We start from the raw sequence: 22,989 nt of genomic DNA, 5'->3' as shown, positions 1-22,989 counted from the left end.
CAGTCGCATCCTGATTGTGGGCTTCTCATTGGGGCATCTTCTTCACCACTTTGGACACAGAACGCTGGACTAGTTAAGCCTTTGGTCTGATCCAGCAGGGCTCTTCTCATAGTTGTACGATGTTCTCCACCCATTCTTTCTTTCCATCTCCTAGGCAATGGAGCTCTCTGGAAAACATCAACTGAACCAAGGAGGTGTTCTCTTGCGATCAGAAGGCAAATTAACCCTTGCTGGTGTTGACAGCTCGATCGTGGTGGCTTTGAAGAATCACAGCCAAGCCGGAGTGAAGAACTATTCAACGGAATTTTTAGTGAGTTGTGGAGGGAAGCTAATGAGGAACAGAACGATCCATTTTATATGTTTATTGGTTTGTTTTCATTATGTATGTCTTCCTTGGCTTTATCAGAAATAAACTCAAAAAGGCCCTTTGTAACAAAAGCATAACAATCCCTTCTCAGTTGTGAAATCTCAGTTTTCCAACCCCATCCTTTTTTTCCTTTTTGTGTCATGTCTTTTGAGATCAGGGATGGGGAACACATGGCCCTCTAGATGTTGCTGGAAGTGCAACTCCCATCAGCATAGCCAATGGTGACAGCTGATGGGAATTGCAGTCCAACAACAACAACATCATCATCATACATTTATTTGTTACCTGCCTCTCCCTCCAGATCGAGGCGGGGTACAACATAAATGCAAATGCCATAAAATACATATAATTAAAACATTTAAAACTAATACATTGTTAAAAGCAGCACATTATTAAAAGGCATCTTAAAATCCAGCTGGGTAGGCCTGCCGGAAGAGATCAGTCTTTATGGCGTTCTTAAATTCCGGAAGAATCTCTCCCGGCAGGTCATTCCATAATCTGGGAGCAGCAGAGGAAAAGGTCCTCTGGGTACTAGTTGTCAGCCTTGTTTTTGTTGACTGGAGTAAATTCTCCCCAGAGGACCTGAGTGTGCGGGGCGGATTGTATGGGAGAAGGCGATCCCGCAGGTAGCCTGGACCCAAACCATGTAGGGCTTTAAAGGGGATAACCAAAACTTTATACTTCGCCCGGAAACTACTTGGCAGCCAGTGAAGGGATTTTAAAACTGGTGTAACGTGGTCACCCCTAGGTGTACCGGTGACCAGCTTGGCTGCCATATTTTGAAGTAGTTGAAGTTTATGGACTAGGCACAAAGGTAGCCCTATGTAGAGCGCATTGCAGAAGTCGAACCTCGAAGTTACCAGCGCATGCACTACTGTCTTTAGGTCTTCCGACTCTAGGAAGGGGCGTATCAGCTGAAGCTGATAGTAGGCACTTCTGGCCGTCGCATCTATCTGGGCTGTCATTTGGAGGACCACATGTTCTGCATCCCTGTTTTACATTGTGAGCGTTCTGATCCGCCGATTACTCCAAAAGGTGCTGCTCTGGCTCATTTAGCATTGGTATTCACAAAGAACAAATCGCTCAACTAGCCATGGTGGCAGAATGTCTCTAAATTCAAGTCATTAGGGAATGACAGCCAGAGGAGGCTGTCCTGCTTGTGTCCTGCTTGTGGGCTTTCCATGGGTGTCTGGCTGGCCACTAAAGGGAAGCAGGATGCTGAAGTAGTAGGGTGGCCAGATGTGAAAGAGGACACAGTTCCTGCACCTTTAACCATTGCATAGAAGCTAGATTTTTCAACGGGTGCAGTTTGCATGACAAGCTATACCTGCTGAAATTCCATCTCATATTCAACTATAAAAAAAGATTAAAGCAGTTTGTAGGCACTATACCAAGAATCACTTGAACCTGGGTTACTCGTGTTAAAACAAACAATAACAATAAAACTAGTATGTTCATTATGTTTAGTAGTGGTGGTGGTTTCATTCTGTTAGATGCCTGCCTTGATTTGCTCTGCTCTTTTATAGTTTGGGCTGTTTAGCCAGGGTACTAGCTGTAGATGACTCAGTAAAGTTTGCCAAGCCCTTCATTTTCTGGATTCAGTTCTGCTTTATTCAGCCACTGCTGCAAACAAGAGACCTGTCCTCTCTTTGCACTAGGCCACGTTATCTGAAGATCTCCTGCTCCCTCAGAAGACTTTGCCCCTGCCTGGGCTCTTCTTATATTCTCATGGCAGGGGAATCATTCTGTTCCCTCTGCTGCCCCTTTCTCGATGCAACTCAAACCCCCCTCCCAAGAGTGCTTTGCAAGAGACACAGGGCTGTCAGGATTTTGTAACATGCAATTGCAGCTTAAGCTTTAATTTGCTCACCCACCCACCCAACCATCTTCTACGTGAGCACAGAAAGGACTTGTCCTACTAGGGATGGATGAACAAGCGATGTTCAAGCTCACCAAGATTCTCCGAACATCAACTCACTGCTCGTCTCTCCCTGATTCACAATCCTTTTTGCAAAGTTCGTTTTGCAAGAACGGGAAAGTTGCGCAAGACAAACAGCTACCAGATATGAAATGTATGCAAAGCAAACCCAAATTTGTGCAAATTTTCCCCCAAGGGTGGGTGATTTTAGAATTTGTGCATTGTTGAAATTTGCGCAAAACCAAACAGGGGGGATTTGCACAAAATTGAATCCAAGCACATGTCCAAGAATCTGGCAAGCCGTTCTCCTGCTTGCATTCATGTTTGGGGTTGCGTACAGGACGTGCATGCTTGTTTTGCAAGCAGAATAAAAATTCTCATACTTCCCTATGTCCTATCACTAAAACATTGTTGATGTGTGTGCACTGTCACCTAGCGGCCAAGATACTCATTGCATAAATAAACGGAAGAATAAGTAATATGTACGGCAGCGTTCTGCAACCTGTGCCCTCCAGATGTGCTGGACTGCAATTCCCATTCACCATGCCAGTTGGGAATTATGGGAGTTGCAATACAACACAGGTGGAGGACACCAGGTTGGGGAAGGCAGGCATAGGGTGTTTCTAGGCAGAGGGATCCTAACTCTAAAAATCAAAAGGCATTGTACAACTATTCCATCTTTTCCATTATTTTTCCTGGTAAGGAAAAAGATGAATGAATCAGCATGGGGGCACAAACCTTCCCCTCACCTATACAAGGTCTGAAGGAAAACTGCAAATTTTGAGACTCTGAAACAAAGATTCTGAACTGATCATTGGGCATCACTGCTTTTTAAAGTCTTCCATAGATGTTCTCATTGTTTCTCTCTCTCTCTCTCTCTGTCTCTCTTCTCCCCACAGTTAAAAGCATCTGACATTCTTTGGCTGGATGTGATGGGGACCGTGACATCTTCAGCTGGTCAAAGCCAAATCCTGGTGGAAGGAATACTTGACCCTAAAGAGAAAGTGAAATTCGCAGCTTCCAAAGGAAAGGGATGTCTTCGTTACTACGTGGGGTATTTAAAAGGTACATTCAATATGACATGGGATATACTTAGAGGCCTTTGAAGATAGGGAGAGGCCTTATATTGAATCAGACCTTAGGTCCATCTAGGCAAGACACCCTTAATGGCCTCTCCTCCTTCTCTCTCTCTCTCTCTCTCTCTCTCTCTCTCTCTCTCTCTCTCTCTCTCTTTTAAGAGTTGCTCTATATAATGTCCTTTTGTGGATGCTGCCTTATCCCTTTTATTGCATGTAAATGTGTCTCCTCAAAGCGAGCGACTACAAAACTTCCTTTTTCTTGCTGTTTTCTCACAGGGAATTCTGAGGAGGGGTTGGAGGCCACCGTTTGTACAGAAGGCCAGCAGCACGCTGCTCTGCACGCCCACCTCCTCATCAATGAAGAAAGAGTTGAGGAAATGGGGCGCCTCGCCCTGGAGGCCTCCAACCAGAGCGTGAGCTTGAAGGCCCATGGCTGTGGGCATCCAGTTGTGAAGATTGAGGTCTGGCGCTTGTTAAAAATGGTCATTTTCTCAGGCAGTGTCTCTTTTCTTTTTCCTATTCATTTCATTGTAATCCAGGGGTTGGCGGAGGTTGGGTCATGATTCCAAGCCCTCCCACCGAGATGTGAGAAAATAAAAAGGGCTTTATTTGGTAAATAGACATCTCTTCACACCAGAAGGGATGTGAAGGCTAGGAACTACCTTCTAAGCTTAATTAGCTTAACAAAGCAAGACAGTTGACTATCAACTAAATGGACAGTTTCCCACAGTGCTCAACAGGCTTTTACTGAATCCCTCCTTCAGGGAGGGTCTTCAAGGTGAAGATTTTGCTCAACTCTGCTCGGTTCACCCTGCAATGGACTCTGGGATCTGTCAACTCCAGTGTCGCCTCTCCCTCTGACAAAGACTGAGTTCCTGGGGTGCAGAAGGTGATCTCTGAGCTTGGGTGTCCTGTTCAATAAGCTCTTGGGAAGGTTCCTCTTTGACTCCTGTAGAGTCTTGGAGAATCTCCTCCCCAGCTTGAGTACTGTAGTATAGGTTGTCTTCTTCTCCTTCTTCTTCTTCGTCTTCTTCTTCTGCTTCTGCTTCAGCTTCAGCTTCCAAGTCTGACTGAAGGTCTGAAAGCCCCATGCTAGGGAGAATGGGCTTGATCCTGACAGTCTGTATCCCTCCAGATAGTGGAGGGTGATGGCTCTGGTTTTGGTGGGGCTGTGATCCATTCTGGGTTTCAGTCAAAATCTGCCAGAACTCTAATGGAGCTATCCAAGGTGCTGAACTCTATCCACCAAATTGGTTCACCACCTTAGATATCCCTTTTAGACTTCTGGCTGGTTCTGACCAAACCCCAGAATGGATTCACAGCCCCACAAAAATCCAAGCCACCAGGCTCCACTGTCTCCAGATGTTGCTGGACCACACTCTATAAAAACTATGAAATACATCCCATGCATTGTAACTACTGCCGCATACACTGAGACTTTACTGCAGTACTACAGAAAATGATGCCCCATGGCACAAAATTTGAAAACGTATACATCACTGTTCAATATCAACATAGAAAGAAATTCATATAACATCCCACCTGATTGGAGCAGAAGGAGAGATGAGGCTGAAAGGGACCATTGCATCAAGGCCCTGTTTTGGTTTCAGAGACATTGAAGTCTTCTTTCTGATTCTTGCAGTCAAAACTGATGGAGATTGCATCCGATCTACAGCACAGACTGTTGGCAAAGTTAAAAAAATTGGAGGAACATCTTCAGGATTTCAAAAAATCGGCAAGCAGTTGGCATAATGAATTTTCACAGGCATAGTATTGGGGGTAGGAGGGGTCTGTTTCCTGGACACTTTTAAAGCACCCAGAGAACCCACTTTGAAGGAGGTACCATTGTTAATTTATTTATTTATTTATTTATTTACTATATTTGTATACCACACCACATCTAGACAGATTCCAGAGTGGTGAACAATAAAAGATGTAAGATAAGATAAAAGAATAAAAGTCCATGTTGATTATTATTATTATTATTATTATTATTATTATTATTATTATTATTTGTATCCCGCCTTTTGCCCAATACTGGGCCTCAAGGCGGTCTTACAAAGTTTAAAACATACATTGTAAAGCTTAGGAAAAGAAATGGGGGGGAAAAACATTTAAAATACACAACAAAATTAGCATCCATTAACATAGATGGAGGACCAAGTTACTCTCCAAAGGCCTGCTGGAACAAACAAGTTTTAGCCTGCTTCTGAAAGTCCATCAAGGAGGGAGCCAGTCTATAATAATAATAATAATAATAATCTTATTGCCAGTAAGAACTTCAGTTAAAATCTGCTGGGATTTTTCACAGTTTGACCCACACCCACCACTGGAATGTGGCCCCTGAGAACTTCTTGAAAGAGGTTCGACACCCCTGCTGTAACCACTACGCCACACTGCCTCTCATCTTTTTCCCTTTCCCTCCGTCATCCCAGCGCCTCTTCTTCATTTTGAATGCTTCGGTTTAACTCGCACACCTCTGCCCACAGTGAGTGACTACTCTTCTTGGTTGGGGCAAACTGTAGGTCCGGCACCTGGAATTTCTTCACGACGCTGTCGGCTGGCTCTTGAAAGCTTCTCAGGACATGGCAGGGATCCTCCGAAACAGGACGAGGGGGATCATCCAGATGTGGAAACGGAGCGGAGTCAAGCAAGCGCTGCAGGACGACCTCCCGCTTTACCTGGGGAAACTTCAAGACGTTGTTCAACAAGTGCAGATGGAGTTGCAAAGTAAGCGGGATGGAATGAAAGGGCAGTGAAAAATGCGGTCAGAGGTGCCTGGCCATCTGGGGAACTCTGGAAGGCTATATTTGAACCCCAGGAGAACCAGATTTCAATGCCCTGACCTGAGTGGAAGCGGCCCAATGCCAGCTGATATTTAGCCAGGTGGATCCTATCTCTTTTTCCTGTCCTCTTCCCCCCCTTCTCTTTAAGAGCCATTAACGACCCTGAAGGATGCCTATTACGATGCGACTTTGAAACCCTTCGACGAAGTGTGGCAGCAGAAGACAGAAGAGCGCCTGCGGAAACTCCAGGCTTTCATACCCACCATCGTGAAGGACGTCTGGCTGATGGAGCCGATCCAGGTTTCATTAAGAGCACTGAAAACGGGCTTAGATGTGGTTTGTATTTAGAAACCTTTCATCTACCTGCAGCTCTGCCTTAGGGGCATAATGCCCTAATGCCTGGGTTCAAACAGGGGCTTTGGAAGAGGGGAATGGCTGTAGCTCACTGGTAGAGTGCATACTTTGTAGGGCTGTGCTCCGCCTTGGACCAAGGCCCCGAATCTGAGCCGAGGTGGGCTGATTCGGCCTGCCTCGGCTTGGTTCCGAGGTGGTTCTGTCAAAGCCCGAGGCAGCCCGAAGCCGAAGCAAATTGGCTCCGAAGCTTCAGGCTGCCTCGGCACTTAGGAGCTAGCCCTCGGTGGGTCCTTTACCTGCTGCCATTCACTGTCATCCACCTTGATTCTGGTGGCTTCCAATGCCACTGATGCAAATGACAGGAAGTAGGTCTGTCATTTGCGTCGGCAGCACTGGAAGCCGCCAGAAGCAAAAAGGTGGCGGCAGATGGCGGAGGCAGCAGGTAAGGGAACTGGGGAAGCCTTTTCTGGGTGCTGGCTGTGCAGCCAGCACCCAGAAAAGTCCAAGTGGCCTCGGAGGGCCCAAATCTCGCCTCGGCTTTGGCGCCAAGGCGGCTCAAGCAACCCCCGAAGCACCCTCGAGCCGAACCGGGGCTACTTCGGGGCCCTGAGCCAGCTTCCGATGCGGATCGGGGTGGGTGCACAGCCCTAATAATTTGCATTCAGAAGGTTCCAGGTTCAATCTGTTGGGAAATCACACTCTGAACCAGAGTTGAGCAGAAGTAGCAGCGGCTCTCAGTTTAGGACGCAGCAAAGACTCAATGAGGCAAAGGATTATTTGTAAGTTAAAAGCAAATCCTTTACTGACAGTTGAAATAATTTAGTTATGGCAGCACATATACAAATACTCACAGACGATCAATACACAGCAGCATACATCAAGATGGGGTAAGATGAAGCAATAAAAGCATGAAAAACACAGCTACTTATATAGGCAGTCCTGTACAATGATGCAATCACTAATTGATTAATTGCAGAAAAATGCTTCCATACAATAATTCAATAATTCAATAAGTGTCCAGCTGAGACCTTGACATTTAAGGGAATACGTTCTGCTGACTCCTCATTTTCTTCAGGTCTCCAGGTAATTGTAAAAATAGTGGAAAAATAAAAACCAGATCCAATCCAGGATCCAACACAATCCCCCACATCTCTATCATGGGCATTGCTTGGCGTGGGCTTATTGGGTCCGGGCCCCAAATCTAATTCCCAGGGAATTAGATCTATTCCCCAGAGCCCTGTCTATTGGCATCAAATGAAGAGGGCGTTTCCCCTTAGCTTAATTGCCATGCAGGGAGTGATTTTTAAGGGGGGGGTACAGCCAAGGAAGACATAGCAATTACGCTCCCCGAATAACAATTAGGGGGGGGGTTAAGGTGTGTGTGTGTTTTCATTGGTTTAAGATGAACTTGGGTAGGATGCAAATTAATTGCAGAATGTATTTTATTTGAGATCATTTGGATGAGAAATTAATTGCCCAGCTTTGCCTCCTGTGAAATTTAAATAAATCCTAGTAACTATTTCTACATTTGTATATATATATATATATATACATATCGATTGACATATGCAAACATTATGCAGAGCCTGGGGCTGTGGATCTTTTAAGTGCCTAGCAATACACCTGATCTCTGGGTAGAGCTGCATGAAATGTGGAAGAGCTGCTGCCAGCGGCAGCATGATTTTAAAATCACTTTGTTTTAGAATGCAATGTCAAATCATTGATTTCCCCCTATCCTGCCTCTCTTTAATCCAACCTGCAAACAGGTAACACAACAGATGCTAAACTGGATAGAAGCCAAGTCCTCCAGGGCAGTGAGAAAGCTCCAGAAATCTTTATCAAACCTGTACAGTTTTTCAGCCAGGTAACACTATGAAGGCTAGTAAGTAACGCTGCAAAGCTGTTTCTTTTTTGTGGACTTCTTTACAAGGCTGCCTTTGCCCCGTAGTTAATCCAGTATTGACGTCCTGTAGGAACTGCTCCATGGTGGTGAAATTGCCTGTGATGCCTAAAGTAGAGCCCACCCTGCACCTGGCCAACTTGACCAACTATCTAATTGAAGAGAAACTTATGAAGCCCCTCCGAGGCCTGTACAACATCAACCTGGTGGCAGAATATTACAGATTCAAGCGGAGCATGATGGAGAGTCCATTTGAGCGTAATTCCTTTATTTATTTATTTTATTTATTATTGCATTATATCCCGCCTTTTTTCCTCCAAGGAACCCAAGGTAGCATACATAATCTCTTCTGTTAGATCAATGTTCTTTTCACCCAAGGACGAGATCCAAACAGCCCTTAAGCACGACTCCACCATTCCAACGACAGAGGGTTCAAAAGCGCTTTATTGATTAGTAATCAAGGCCTGGTCTCTTCAAAGGGAGCAATCAGACAAAAGACATAGGGAATATGGTACAGTATTAAAGCTTTCAAGGGGCAGGGCCCAGTAGCAGCATTAACCAATCAGAACATAACACTGAGGCATAGCTAATTATGCTAAACAGTCCTGTAAACAATACCTTTGGCCTGACAGTAAGTTACAGAGAGTTAACTTCGACACAGACAGCTGGAGCCAGGACTCTTGTTTATATTAGTAATCAAGGATGCAAGGACGCACACAAGGAGACATTCTCATACAGGGCATTATGACATTTTGCTTGGTGTGCAATGGAGATTTTACAGTTTCCTGTTAAAAATGGAGGTGGTTCTGCTAACACCTCCTTTCCATTTTATCCTCACAACAACCCTGTGAGGTAGGTTGGGCTGAGAATCTGTGACTGGCCCAAAGTCACCCAGTGGGTTTCCATGGCTGAGTGGGGACTAGAACTCGGATCTCCCGACTCCCAGGCCAACACTTTAGCCACTAAACCACACTGGCTCTCAGACCCTAATTATTATTCCATTCCTTTCTGTTTCTTACTGAAGCCCAGAAAGAAAGAGGGAGAGGGAGAGGGAGAGGGAGAGAGAGAGAGAGAGAGAGGGAGAGGGAGAGGGAGAGGGAGAGGGAGGAAGGGAGAGGGAGAGCAAGAGAGAGGGAGAGGGAGAGGGAGAGGGAGAGGGAGGAAGAGAGAGAGAGGGAGAGAGAGAGAGAGAGAGAGGGAGAGGGAGAGAGAGAGAGAGAGAGAGAGAGAGAGAGAGAGAGAGAGAGAGAGAGAGAGAGAGAGAGACTGTGCCTATGCCGAGGGAAGCTTGTAGGATGGCAACAAGGGAGAGGGCCTTTTCAGTGGTGGCCTCCCAACTGTGGAATGATCTCCCGGATGAGGCTCGCCTGGCGCCAACACTGTTATCTTTCAGGCGCCAGGTCAAGACTTTTCTCTTCTCCCAGGCATTTAATAGCATTTAACAACGCTAAGTTTGTTTTTTAACGGACCCCAGAACTGTTGTTTTTAAATGGATACTGTTGTTTTATACTGTTTTTATGATTTTGATGGTTTTAAATTTTGTGTACTTTTTTCATGTTTACTGTTTTAAACTTTTGTAAACCGCCCAGAGAGCTTCGGCTATGGGGCGGTATATAAATGTAATAAATAAAATAAAATAAATAAATAAATAAATATAAAATTATGTGAAGCTTTGGAATGAAGTCATGCTGAGCACATGCACTCTATCTGCATAATTTATTCACATCGCAGAATTTGTTGTTTGGCTGCAGAATGTGAGATTGTGATGCACACGACTCTCAGACACACACCCCTCTTGGTTATACCATTGGTTCTTAATCCTTTTGAATGCTGCCCTCCCTTCTAAATTTACTCTACCATCCGGGGTGGGACAGCCCATCAGTGACCTTTCCCCCACCCCCACCCCGTGTAACCTCTTGCAAGGATAGGCAGAAGGTATAGATGGAATCTACTGCCAGAAGAACAGGTGATTTTGCGGTGGATCAGCAAGAATTTCATTCTGATTCCCAATTGTTGAACAGTAACAATAGTAACATGACCTTCTTGCACCTAAATTAAGCTGCTGAAATGCAGAGAGCCCGGGGAAAGCAGGAACGGGATTTTGAGTAAAAGGGCTGCGAGTTTAATTCAGTTCTGGGTACTGAAAACAAGGCTCAGAAGTGTGCACTGTATTTTCATTTTAATGCTCTGGTTGTAGTTCAGTGGTGGTAGGGGGTGTCAAAGAAATGAGCAACGGGATCAAATGAGTTCAGATTTTTATGAATCTGACCCATGGATTGCACAGTGGACCAGCTTTTCTCCAGTCAGGCAGATTCCATGGACTTGGGGAGTGTTTTTCTAACTTTACCAAATTGTGTGCAAATTTAGTAAATATGCAACATTCTCTTAAAGTTCTTACTGCCAGTAACTATAATTTCAACCTTTCTGAATGGGGGGAAAACCACCAGGAAACCACCAAACCATCAGGTAGAAGGGTCCATGGGGAACCATTTGGGACATCAGGTGGGTCGGATTTGATCTGCAGGCCCTTAAATTCAACACTCCTGATTTAGGAACTTTGTCCTGAGTGACGGAGTGACGCCACTTTTTACGTCCTCCCAGATCATGCCTTGTTGATAGGGAACAAGCACCTGAGGACCTTTGATGGGCAGATGTACAGGTTGACTTCCAAATGCAGCGCACTGCTGGCCAAGGACTTTGTTCATGATGCATTTACCGTAATACTAAATGTGAACAGTCAAGGTGACCGGTCACTCCATGTCAACATGAACGGCACCACTGTCGTTATCTACCCCAAACAGAAGGTAAGAGAAAGAACATGAATGAATGTGTACTACGAATGCTAGCTGGGGTTGATGGGAATTGTAGTCCCAAGCCCCTGGAGGGCACCAGGTTGGGAAAAGGCTGTAATAGGACAAGGGAACTAGAAAGTTGTGCCAAAGACGTCCAAGAAATTGGTTCTTACATGTGACATTTAGGCAGGGAGATACTAAAAAATAGCATAACAGTTAATCTTCTATGCGGCAGGGCCTTGCTATTTACTGTTTTACTCTGTACAGCACCATGTACATTGATGGTGCTATATAAATAAATAAATTAATAATAATAATAATAATAATAATAATAATAATAATAATAATAATAACTGAGAGCCCTCTGGATGTTTTAGACTACAACTCCCATCAGCCCTGACCATTGACTCTGGTAGCTGGGGATGATGGGGATTGTAGCTCAACACATGGAGGGGCCTCAGGTTGGGGAAGGATGAACTAAGTCATCAATGTATTGCAAACGCCTTCACGTTTGCCCCATGGTGGCCCATTATGGAATTTCAACTTCTGTTTCCTCCTGTTTTCAAGCAGTTCTACAAGAGGTTCAACTATTCCCTCTTGGAAGAGAGCTGCCAGTCCTTTGATATTCCCCTTGAAGAGAATGGCTTTGCAATCCGAAGAGAATCAGATCACGTTGAAGTGTCTTCTACCAAGGGGGCTCTGTTTTCATGTGACCTCCGTTACGGCCTCTGCACACTTACCTTGGATGGATGGCATCATGGTTCGTCCTTGACATTTGACCTTTTTTGAGCGATGTGGTCAGGGCTTGCATCAGCACGTGGCATCCTAGGAAAACACCAAAAGGGTGGTGGTTAAATTAAGCGGCATGGCCATCAGGCAAAGCCCAGGGGGCTGGATTGGGAGCCCAGGAGAGCCTGAGGTTCTGCTTTACTGGGTCAAGTAAAGCTTGTGGCACTACTTCAGAATCTAGACGGCTAGAAGAGGTCCTCTCTGAACGTCTCTAAAGATGTAGCTGTTATCCTGGAAAAGGCATCATGGGGCATTCTGGCCAAGCTGCCTTTAAGCTTCCTGCATCTTCTCTTGCCATTTTAGGAGCATCTGCTGGGCTTTTGGGTACCAATGACAACGAAGCTGGCAATGAGTGGCTGCTTCCAGATCACTCCTACGCTGACAGCTTGCAGGAATTCATACGCTCCTGGCAGGTAAGCCAGCGACTTCGGTACTTTGCGGAGGAAATGCTGGAGGCTGGTTGTCTAAGGTGGAAAACGACAGTGGCCCTCCTGAAGCCAGGGGTGTTCAAAAGGTCCTCGGCGTGATAGTGTCATGTCTAGCCCTGCTCCCCCTGGGTTGGAAGAAGGTGTTTCAGGTGATCTATCAGAATCAGACTCTGAAGTAGAGGAGTCGGTACCAGAAACAGACCAGGCTATACCAATGGGGGAGAAAGATCTCACGGGCTCTTCACCAGCTGGGAGTGAACCCTCTCCAGAGCTTATCTCCTCAAGGGCAAACAATACACAGTCAGTGGGAAGCCAATATTCTTTCGAGGGGGAGAGCAAAGAGAGGTTAGCCGATCCTAGAGTACACCACTGACTAAAACAGGTGGAGCTAAAGGAAGGCGAGAGAAAGTCAGCCCAGCTGGCATCCCGTCAGAAGTTGCATCACAACTAGTCTCTCTGAAGTTAACGCAACTTGGGAAACGCCTTTCCATTCTCCTTGAAAGGACAATTGTCTCGTTTAGTTTGCATAGTTTTGCCTAGGGGGGAAGTTCCTCGAGATTAGACTTTCTTCAGGTGGGAAGAGATGCTTATGGATTGAATAAAGCTTTGTGGATTACTTAGCAGGCCTTGTTATTGTCTCCCATGAAGGCAGCCAATTTTGAGAAACACAACAGATAGCCCCCCATAGCCACATCCTCAAGGAGAGTTCAGAAATGCAGGTGGCCGTGTTGAACTATATCAATAAAACCAACAAATTTCATCTCCACCAGGAGCAGATCTTTTGAAAAGCAAATGAGTCTCCATTGTCCATTCAGGTCCAAATACTTTGCATTACAACACAGCTCACAGCAAGGTATCATTGTTAGGAAAATTAATTTTCTTCCCCTACTGCGAGAATTACCGCTAAGCTCAGAGGGAACAGGGAATGTGGGGTGAGGAGCATATGAGGTTTATTTATTTCCTTATTTGATTACATTTCTATACCACATAATAGTTGAAGTTCTCTGGGCGGACTTCATTCCCGCTAATCAAAAAGTCTTGGGGTATTTACCTGTGAACTTCGGTTCTGCTATACCACTCAATTCGAGGTTCTAATAAAAACCAAAGTTTCCCCCCGCAAGCCATTCAAAAGAGAAGGAAAATGGAAGTTGTAGTCTGCCAGATGTTTTGCGATATAAAAGAAAGACCTGGGAACGTTTGGGGAGCAATCACAGAACTATACATAATGTGGACTTCTTCCCTAACAGCGCATCCATGTTTTTAAACACAGCTGACATTATGGTGTGTTACGTATATAACACTAGTCACCTTTCAGATGAATATTTACTGATGAATTACAATAACCCACAAAGTGTCATAATGTACAACTAGGCGGAAAATAGTGTATTTAATCCATAGTTTTGTTTTGAAATGCTTTTACATAAATATATGTCAAGCGGACCGCCTGCATGACAATCTGTTCAGCATTGTAAATGCAGAGGAAGGTTGTATTTTTAGCTACAGGGTTGTTTATGGATACCTTGTACATTCCCAAGGTAAAAGAGATATAGCCTTGTGTAACAGCTTTGCTCCATAATGAATGATACCTGGAACGATTCTTATAGTATGTACGGGTTGATGTTTTCACTGTACCAAAGATAGACCTAAATGGCTTGGGGCCAGGTTATTTGAAGGAACGCCTCCTCCCATATGTACCTGCCTGGACCTTAAGATCATCCACAGGGTCCTTCTCCATGAGTCCCTGCCAGAGGAAGTGAGGCAGGTGGCTACCAGGAGCAGGGCCTTCTCTGCTGTAGCACCCCGGCTGTGGAATGAGCTCCCCAGAGAGGTCCGCCTGGCGCCTACACTGTAGACCTTTTTATTTTCTCAGTACTTTAACACCTAATTTAACTTAAATTTAAATGTTGCTGTTTTAATTCCGTATTTTAACCTATATCAATTTCTGCTGTGTGGTTTTATCCTGGCTGTGCTTTTCATACTGTATTTTGTATTTGTGTTTTTAGACTGTTGGTTGTTTTATTACGCTTTTTACGGTTTTAATTTTTGTGAACTGCCCAGAGAGCTTCGGCTATTGGGCGGTATAAAAATGTAATAAAATAAATAAATAGACTGACTCTAGAGTCTAGAATGTCAAGTCCTTCCTGTAAAAGCTTCCAGGAACAAGAGGAGGTGGAGCAATATGGCTTAGGCCTGTGCCCTGAATCAAACTGGCACAATAGGTGGATGAATCAGTCTGAAATATATGCTCCATGTCAGCTTCGCATGCATTGCTCCTAGGGTTTCAGAGCCATCCAAGAGTCTAACTTCTCATTGCCCTTGTCACTAGCTGCCATTGCTCCTCCTCCTTTTTCTGCTCATGGCTGATACTCGCTTGATTGACAGGCAGAGAGTGAGGAGGAAAGAGGTACTGCTCCTTCTCACCATCACTGGTGTGTGTGTGTGTGTGTGTGTGTGTGTGTGTGTGCGCGTGCACTGACATCATATGATTGGTTTCCCCTCCAAGGTGAGTAACTCCTGCATCCAATTGAAGAGAACTGACAAGCCGTGCCTCAACGCATCTAGCTCCCCAATCTGCAAAGCCTTTTTCCAAGACTCTGACTCCCTCTTTCGGAACTGCTTCAAAGTAGTAAGTAGCATCCCCAAAGCATGGCCCACCACCTGAATTGGCTGCCAACGTGCATTCATCCCTGCAGGAGATGGCCAAGGACAGTTATGTTCTAGCAGTTGGAGGCTGTCAGCTCTGATTTTGATGGGGGCGGTTCTAAAGGAGCTGTCCACGGGGCTGAACTCTATCCCCAACTTCGGTTCACAAGCAGTTGTGCATTATGCAACCGACTGCACAATGGGTTATGCAAGCATAATGCAGAACTGCTTATGCAAACGTAGCTTTAGTTGGGTTCTCTTCTTGCGCTTGGTTCAGAACTTAGTATCTGCTACTGCAACAACATCATTTGCGCTAACGGAACAACATAGCTGGATACTGCCCAATACTTAGCTAGATGGTCAAATAATACAGCTCCCTATGCAATGTCTCTGTTAATAAGGATTTTATTTTTGTTATTTCCTCCTCATTTTGATATGTATTTAATTAACATTTTAACTCTTCTTTTTTAAAATTGACCATTCCCTCCTGTACTGAAGAAAGAGCCAGCATTACACTCAAACAGCCTGTGATAATTACCAAATTGATTTCCATCCAGTTCTCCTCTCTCCCTTTTCAAGGTGGATCCTGAACCGTTCTATGACCTCTGTACAATTGACACATGTGAACCGGACAGCGTAAAAGTGGCTTGTACCCTGGCTGCTGCATTTGTTCACTTGTGCAACAGAAATTTTGTTCCTCTACAGATGCCTCTTCAGTGTGGTAGGTTGTGGGGGGGGGGGAGTGGGAGGCAGGATGACACAAGCGCATAGCAACTTTAGTTTCCATTCATGACCAGCGCCAGAACATCTGGCACCTTTGGGCAGTGGCCAGGGCCCACAACCAATGCCTATACTGGGCCCATTAAATTTTCTCTAAGGCTCTGATCAGCATCAGGCCGCTGGGTCTAGCTGCCATTTTAATTTCTCACAATGCCCCAGAGAGATGATGTCAGGGGTGTTGTGGCCAATTAAAATGGCAGCTATACCCAGAAGCTCAGGGCTGTATGAAGCACTGCTGCCCTCCACCAGGTAAACCCTCAACCCTGAAGGTGAACCTGTTTCCATCAGAATTCTCTTCTTAATGCATTTTGTGGGGGAGTCTGGGGGGGAATCAGCAGAGACTTGGCTTTGGTACACCCCCAACTTCGAACATAAGGTGAGTGGCTACCAGGGAAGGGGGCTTCTTGGTGGTGGAGGGTTTTCATTTGTGTTACTCCCCGGATCGATTCACCAGGCACCTGTTTTTCCTAACAGCTAGGTGTTTATGCCATACATTTTTCCCATGAGATTTTAATGGCTAATGACCATCTAAGAGCATAATCCTATATTAGTAGTAGTAGTAGTAGTAGTATGGCATAATGCTATCAGGATGGCCATCTATGTAGAGTGGGAAGAGTACAGAGGCAATTTTCACCTCCATGTTCTTCCCACTCTGCATTTTTGCTAGATGGGCTTTTTTTGTTTGTTTTGCCTGTCTAGCTGGGGCTATGCAAAGTGGCAGGGAAGGAGTCTGGGAGGCCGGGGGACTCTCCATAACCCTGCCTTCCCAGTCCCCTCCCCACCCCACCCACCCACAGAACCACCCCTTCCCTTTTCTCTGAGGTCACTTTTGCTGGGGAACTAGGGAATTTTATTAGTAGCTGAAATCAACCTCTGAAGAAGTGGGAAAAGGGAGGTGAGGGAATGGAACTGAAGAAACAAAGTTGAGCAGAGAACAGTGGAGAAGTCTTGGTTTGTTGACCAACGATCACCAAGAAAACGTTTGCAACTTGGGAGTTATATTCTGACCTGACTGTACTATATTATTTTGCATTTGTCCTTATGACAACTTACTCGTGATTGTGTCATTCAATTTTACAGATGGGGAACTGAGGCTGAGAGATCACAGCTTGCCTAAGGCTGCACAATGACTTCATGGTAGCAGGGAGGCTCCTACTGAAGTCTAAGGCCAACTCCATAACCACAAGACCACGTTGGCTCTTGATTTACTTAATGTGGTGTTACCACCAACCACCACCACATTACTTTTGTGAAGAGATTTGGGGAAGTGTTAAGACTGGCTCCATCTCCTTCAAGTCAGTTTTATTCTACACAACCGCCATCTTTTCTCTGATACTGGATGAAAGGCTTCTTTGAGGCTTTGAGCAACATCTCCTTGGCTTTAGCGTCCATTTTATTTCACGTGGCCGCCATCTTTTCTCCCCGATTCGGCTTGTAGGGCTGCCTTTGTGCAGAAAACAACATCTCCTGTGGTTTCACCGTAACGAAAACCCTGCTTGAAAATCCCCGGCAGCATCAAGCCAGAATTTCTAATAAATGTGACAAATAAAGGCTTGCGAGTCAAAAGAACGCTGAATTAGACCTACTTGTTTTGGTGGAATCGGAATAACTTCCCAGACTTTCCGCATGGCTCCTAAGCTTCTCTTGCGACGCACTTTTTCACTGATGACAGGGCAAATGTTTGTCAAAATTGCTGACATTGTCCAGCCAATGGGGAAGTGCCTTTATAGGAAGCTTCCTTACAGCAGGTCAGAAAATGTGTCCATCCAGGCCAGGGGTGTTGAAGCTCAGGCCCAGCGACCAAATCCAGCCCATTTGGGGTCACAATCTGACCCACCTGAGTCCCCCTGATGGCCACGCCCCTTTCCTTGGTCACACCTCCTTTCCCTGGACATGCCCCCTTCCCCAGCCACACCCCTTTTTCTCTGACCACTGATCATTGGGTGAATTCCTGTTTTTTGCATATTTTTCCTGTGTCTAAAATGTTCAATGTCTCTCCTAGGGCTTCATTAGTGGAAGCTTTAAGCTAAATGATGCTGATGTTTTGAGTATTTTGGACTGTCACTTTTGCCTTTAGCTCCACCCATTTTACCTTTCGGTCCCACCCAGCAATGGGACCCAGCTTCCTGAGAGTTTCTCCAAAATGGAATTCATCCATCTGGCTAAAAGAGGTTCGAGAGCCAGATGTAACCCAGTACTAGCAGCTCTCTGGGGTCACATAAAAGAGGTCTTCCCTCTCACCTACCTTGATACTTTTACCTAGATATACCTGGGGGTGAACCTCTGCTTGGGACCTTCTGAAGCATGTGCACTACGTCTGAGCGATGGTCCCTCAGCAGTTGATATATATCCAAGACCAATCCCGCTTGTTCACAACACAATCATCACCTGGTAACGCTGGCAAAGGATAACATCCCCAAAGTGCATCTCATTCAGGCTGAAGACTATGACCTGCCCACGGGTTATTTGAGGGTTGTTTCCCCCTCAAACAAACCATATTGCCTCGGTTCCAATGACCACAACAAGGTGCACCTAGGCAGGAAATTAGGCAGATCGTATCTAGCATACACTGCGGCATTAAAAAGCTACTGTGACTTGTTTAAGCCACGGTGATCGTGCAAACTGCTGTGCTCCATTGCGTTCATCCAACCCCTGAATTATGACTCTTCTTTTTTGCTTTGCGGGATAAATGCAGAGCAACCCCTGAAATCCTCATTTCCCTTCGATGTGCTGTTGACAAAATGCAGTCTCCATTAGAAGCCTTCTTTTTCTTCAATGCTACCCCATTGCTCTTGCGTTCAAACCTCAAAATGTTCAAAATACATGTGATAGCCTGTACAAAATGTATGGAATGGCATCTTAGAGACATCACAGTGTCTGAACTGTTTTCCTGCTAGATGACTTTAGGTGTTGCAGATTTAAATAGATTTAAACTTTTGGATCTAACAATAAATAAATATTTGATATATCATGCTATGAGGTTCTTTTTTAATTTACCAGCTAAAGGGGCAACCAGAATGGCCACAGACAGGTTCCCAATGCTGGCAGCTCAGGCTTATTCAAACTGTAAACTGGAATAGGTCTTTTAATTGCATATTGCATTCACTCAAGTTCATCCCTTTATTTATTCATTTTTTTCAGTCATTTATTGTGTCCTCTTCTACAGAGATCAATAGTCTGAATAAGGGTGCAATTCTAAGCAGGTTTAGACAGGAAATAGTGTCTACTGCCCTTTCTACACCTAAGTGTTATCCCAGGAAAATGGAGGGATTGTCCCTGCCTGCTCCCAGGAATCCCCTATGTGGCATTTAGATGCACAGGGATGATCCCGGGATATAGGGATGATGCATGCCCTACAGCTCCCAGCTTTCTCTAGCCAGCATACTGGCTGGGAATGCTGGGAGTTGTAGGACTTTTTTCTGTCTAAACATGCATAGTATTGCATCCTAAGCAACACAAATCCATCTGCATTGTTCACAGGGAAAGAGGCTATATTTGGCTGTATTTGAGCCAGAGTGCCAGATTAGGGCAAAACAACCATAATCTACAAGGAGTTTCAAACTGCACCTTTTTCCTCTGTTTTCCTGGCTCCAAAAGCATCATGGCTTCTTCTCCTTGCGGGGAGGGGAAACGACCTTAGCTTTCCCCCAAAGTGGTAGGGTGGCCACTGATCTTGCCACACACACAAAAAAAGAAGGAATGCATCAGCAAACAGCAGGACCAAAGCTCTGCATAAAGTCTGCATACGGCCTTTGAAAAGTAACCACTCTTATTTAAACAGAAAGGCAATACATCTCACCAAGTGTGAGCAGGCAACCTGTCGGATGGATCATTTTGCAACCTCAAGACCTTTGCGCGCCCTTAATTTCTTGTGATTATTTAGCTTTACTCCGAATCCAGTCCACAGGGACAATAGAAGGCTATCCTGTGTAAGTCTACTCAGAATTCAGCCCCAGTAGGTTCAAAGCAGCCTTACTCCCAGGTGAGTGCATAGGGAGGATTGTGGCTTATCTGGGAGGAAGCCCCATTGAAATCACCGGGGCTTACTTTCCTAAGTAGACCCATGGAGGGTTGCGGTCTGAGACAGTTTATACTTCTGGAAACTCTCACCGATGCTGCAATCCTGAACACACAGACTGGGGAGTAAGGCCCATTGAACACAGTGGGACTTACTTCCCAGTAAACACTGCCAAGAGAGTGCTGCAAGGCCCCAAACAGCTATGATGTCTAGCAACGGCATATTACTATTATTATTATTATTATTATTCATTTTTACTCTATAGTAAGAGCAAAAGCGCCCTATTCCAAGACGCCTTTCCTTAATATGCAGCCTTGAATCTGTTTTTGCTTCTTTTAAATTTTGTTTTAACTGTTTTATTGTTTTCATTTTCATTTTATCTTGTACACCACTCTGAAATTTTTCAATGGGGAGCCGTATATAAATATTCTAAATAAATAAATAAATAGATAGATAAAAAGCACTCCTCCCCTCCCCATGCTAAAATCCGGATCCAAAACAGCCATTAACATTAAATCTGTCTATCGTCTGCGTCTTTTTCTCCCTTCCTTTTTGCTCTAGTGTAGGAACGAGGGGGGGGGGGGCTATCCAGAACTTAAATTTTATTATTTAATGGTTTAGTACATTTTTAATCCACCCAACGACTAATGTCGCCTGGGCGCATTGCAACCAATAAATCGCAACCAGTTAAAATTATAAAATACAAATATTTAAAATAAAATTCAACTTTATTCAAAACAATAAACAGTGCAAGAATCTAGGGCCCCGATCCAGATCCAAAGCAGCTGTGTCTTTTTCCACTTCTTCTTCTTCTTTTACTTTAAGAGTAGGTGTAGGGGGCCCTATCCGGATCTTAAAAGCTCCCAATCCAAGATCCCGATCAGAATCAGGGGCCCTGTACCTACTCTAGAGTAAAAAAAAAATGGAAAACATTAATTTGGATCCGGATGGGAAAGGGCGAGAGGGAGTAAGGGAGGGTTTAAAAGTTCCGGATTGGGTCCCCTACACCTCCTCTAAAGTTTTTTTTTTTTTTTAAAGGAATTAGGGAAAGACTCAGCTGCTATAATTAAAGTCAGCTGTTTGGGATCTGGATCGGGACCCTAGCATGCGTGGGGGGGGAGTAAGAGCAGCTTTTACGTTCTGGATAGGGCCCCAGCACCTACTCTAGAGTAAAAATGGAAGCGGGGAAAGACGCAGCTGCTACACAGATTTCAAATCATGGCAGTTTTGGACCCGGATCGGGACCCTAGCATATGTTTGTGTGTGTGTGTGTGGGTGATTTTAAGATCCGGATCGGGAGCCCTGCGCCTACTCCGGAGTAAAAAGGGGAGGGCGGGAGAGACGGGAGTTTAAAGCCGGGCCTGTTCGGGCCCTGAGAGAAAAGAGGAACTTTCAGCCCGAAAAGAGGAGGGGTGGGGGGTGCTTTTACGACAGCGAGCGGGCATTTACGACAGCGAGCGGGTTCTCCTTGACGGCAGAAGGCGGCGCTTGGCGGCGGAAGGAAGAGAGGGAGAAGGAGAAGGAGAAGGGGGAGCAAAACAAAGAGGCGGCGGCGGGACGTGGGGGGCGGCGGAGGAGGAGGAGGCGGAGGCGGAGGAGGAGGAGGCCGAGGTGGTGGCGGCGGCATGTGAGGCGGTGGCAGGGCGGTGAGGTAAGTGACTGACTGACTGACTGACTGAGGAGGGGGCGGGGGCGTAGTTCTCTGGGGAGGGGGACTCCCCCCCAAACCCTCTCTCATTTTCTCTCTCATTTTCTCGGACTCCCCTAAAGGGCGACAAAACAAAGCATGGGGCGGGGCAGCTGGGGGAAATGTTCTGCACGTGCTCAGGAAACCTTTGCCCCCCCCTGCTCTGTTAACTAACTAAGCCCCTTTCTCCGCCCGTCTCCCCTTCGCACGCACACAGGTATGTGGGTATCCACGTGATATGGTATTCGTTCTGCACATGCTCAGGCGCCCTTCCCCAGTTAACCAAGCTCCTTTCTCAGTACGTCTCTCCCCCTCCACACACACACACACACACACGTGTTTATTGGTATACATGTGGTATTTTCTGTGGAGGGGTCGCTAAAAGGACATTTTTGTTCTGTGCATGCTCAGGCGCCCTTCCCCAGTTAACCAAGCTCCTTTTCTCAGTACTTATCTTTCCCCCCCACACACACGTGTTTATTGGTATACAAGTGATATTTTCTGTGGGAGGGTCGCTAAAAGGACATTTTTGTTCTGTGCATGCTCAGGCGCCCTTCCCCAGTTAACCAAGCTCCTTTCTCAGTACGTAGCTTTCCCCCACACAAACACACACACACGTGTTTATTGGTATACACGTGGTATTTTTTGTGGAGGGGTCGCTAAAAGGACATTTTTGTTATGTGCATGCTCAGGCGCCCTTCCCCAGTTAACCAAGCTCCTTTTCTCAGTACTTATCTTTCCCCCCCCCCCCCCACACACGTGTTTATTGGTATACACGTGATATTTTCTGTAGGAGGGTCGCTAAAAGGACATTTTTGTTATGTGCATGCTCAGGCGCCCTTCCCCAGTTAACCAAGCTCCTTTTCTCAGTACTTATCTTTCCCCCCACACACACGTGTTTATTGGTATACACGTGATATTTTCTGTAGGAGGGTCGCTAAAAGGACATTTTTGTTCTGTGCATGCTCAGGCGCCCTTCCCCAGTTAACCAAGCTCCTTTTCTCAGTACGTATCTTTCCCCCCCACACATGTTTATTGGTATACACGTGGTATTTTCTGTGAAAAGGTTGCTAAAAGGACATTTTTGTTCTGTACATGCTCAGGGACTCTTTCTCTTCCTCCCCTTCTCAACCAAGCCCCTTTCCTAGTAAGTATCTCCACACGCACACACCCCACACATATGTATTGGTATACACATGGCAAAATGTCTCCTGAAGGGGTTGCTCAAATTTTTGCTCTGTACATGGGCAGGGACTCTTACCCCTAACTCTCTCCCCACACACACAAGTCGACCAAGATACTGATTTTTAAAAAGCATTTCTTGGCTGTCTTTCAGGGCAGAAGGCCTCCTATGGTAGAGTACAATAACGAAACATAATAAAAACTGGAATGGTTCCTAAAGCAATTAAAACATAGTAAAAACAACAAACACACAAAACTGATACTTA

The 22,989-nt window shown here is 45.4% G+C and overlaps 3 protein-coding genes across 6 annotated transcripts in view; all 3 read left to right on the top strand.

The window, feature by feature from the left end:
• LOC134409950 (uncharacterized) overlaps positions 1-5,309 on the top strand; it is a 76,664-nt gene extending 71,355 nt beyond the window's left edge. For 2 of the 3 annotated variants that reach the window (XM_063142953.1, XM_063142954.1), the window contains 4 exons: positions 155-310; positions 3,185-3,350; positions 3,641-3,825; positions 5,007-5,309. In XM_063142953.1, the coding sequence (XP_062999023.1) occupies positions 155-310; positions 3,185-3,350; positions 3,641-3,825; positions 5,007-5,135 (636 nt within the window). In that variant the 3' untranslated portion in view covers positions 5,136-5,309. Of the gene's footprint in view, positions 1-154; positions 311-3,184; positions 3,351-3,640 lie in introns of all 3 variants that reach the window. The other variant, XM_063142952.1, reaches the window with a different exon arrangement.
• A 68-nt stretch (positions 5,310-5,377) lies between these two features.
• LOC134409953 (apolipophorins-like) lies at positions 5,378-17,405 on the top strand. 2 transcript variants are annotated; one of them, XM_063142958.1, is made up of 10 exons: positions 5,378-6,094; positions 6,299-6,486; positions 8,271-8,368; positions 8,478-8,662; positions 11,006-11,208; positions 11,767-11,956; positions 12,289-12,398; positions 14,917-15,039; positions 15,636-15,777; positions 16,917-17,405. In XM_063142958.1, the coding sequence occupies exons 1-10, from the start codon at positions 5,950-5,952 to the stop codon at positions 16,964-16,966; spliced, it is 1,434 nt and encodes a 477-aa protein (XP_062999028.1). In that variant the 5' UTR covers positions 5,378-5,949; the 3' UTR covers positions 16,967-17,405. The 2 variants fall into 2 exon arrangements, with proteins under 2 accessions (XP_062999028.1, XP_062999026.1); XM_063142956.1 differs by having other exon boundaries at positions 11,764-11,956.
• A 4,080-nt stretch (positions 17,406-21,485) lies between these two features.
• The window catches only part of MARF1 (meiosis regulator and mRNA stability factor 1), a 45,076-nt gene continuing 43,572 nt past the window's right edge, over positions 21,486-22,989 (top strand). Inside the window, exon 1 of the mRNA XM_063143395.1 lies at positions 21,486-21,505. The gene's annotated coding sequence lies outside the window, so the exon portion shown is untranslated. The remainder of the gene's footprint in view (positions 21,506-22,989) is intronic.

Source organism: Elgaria multicarinata, chromosome 17, assembly GCF_023053635.1.
Source record: "Elgaria multicarinata webbii isolate HBS135686 ecotype San Diego chromosome 17, rElgMul1.1.pri, whole genome shotgun sequence".
NCBI lineage: Eukaryota > Metazoa > Chordata > Lepidosauria > Squamata > Anguidae > Elgaria > Elgaria multicarinata.
Note: the sequence above shows the minus strand (reverse complement) of the source record. Positions and strands in the feature narration are given on the sequence as shown.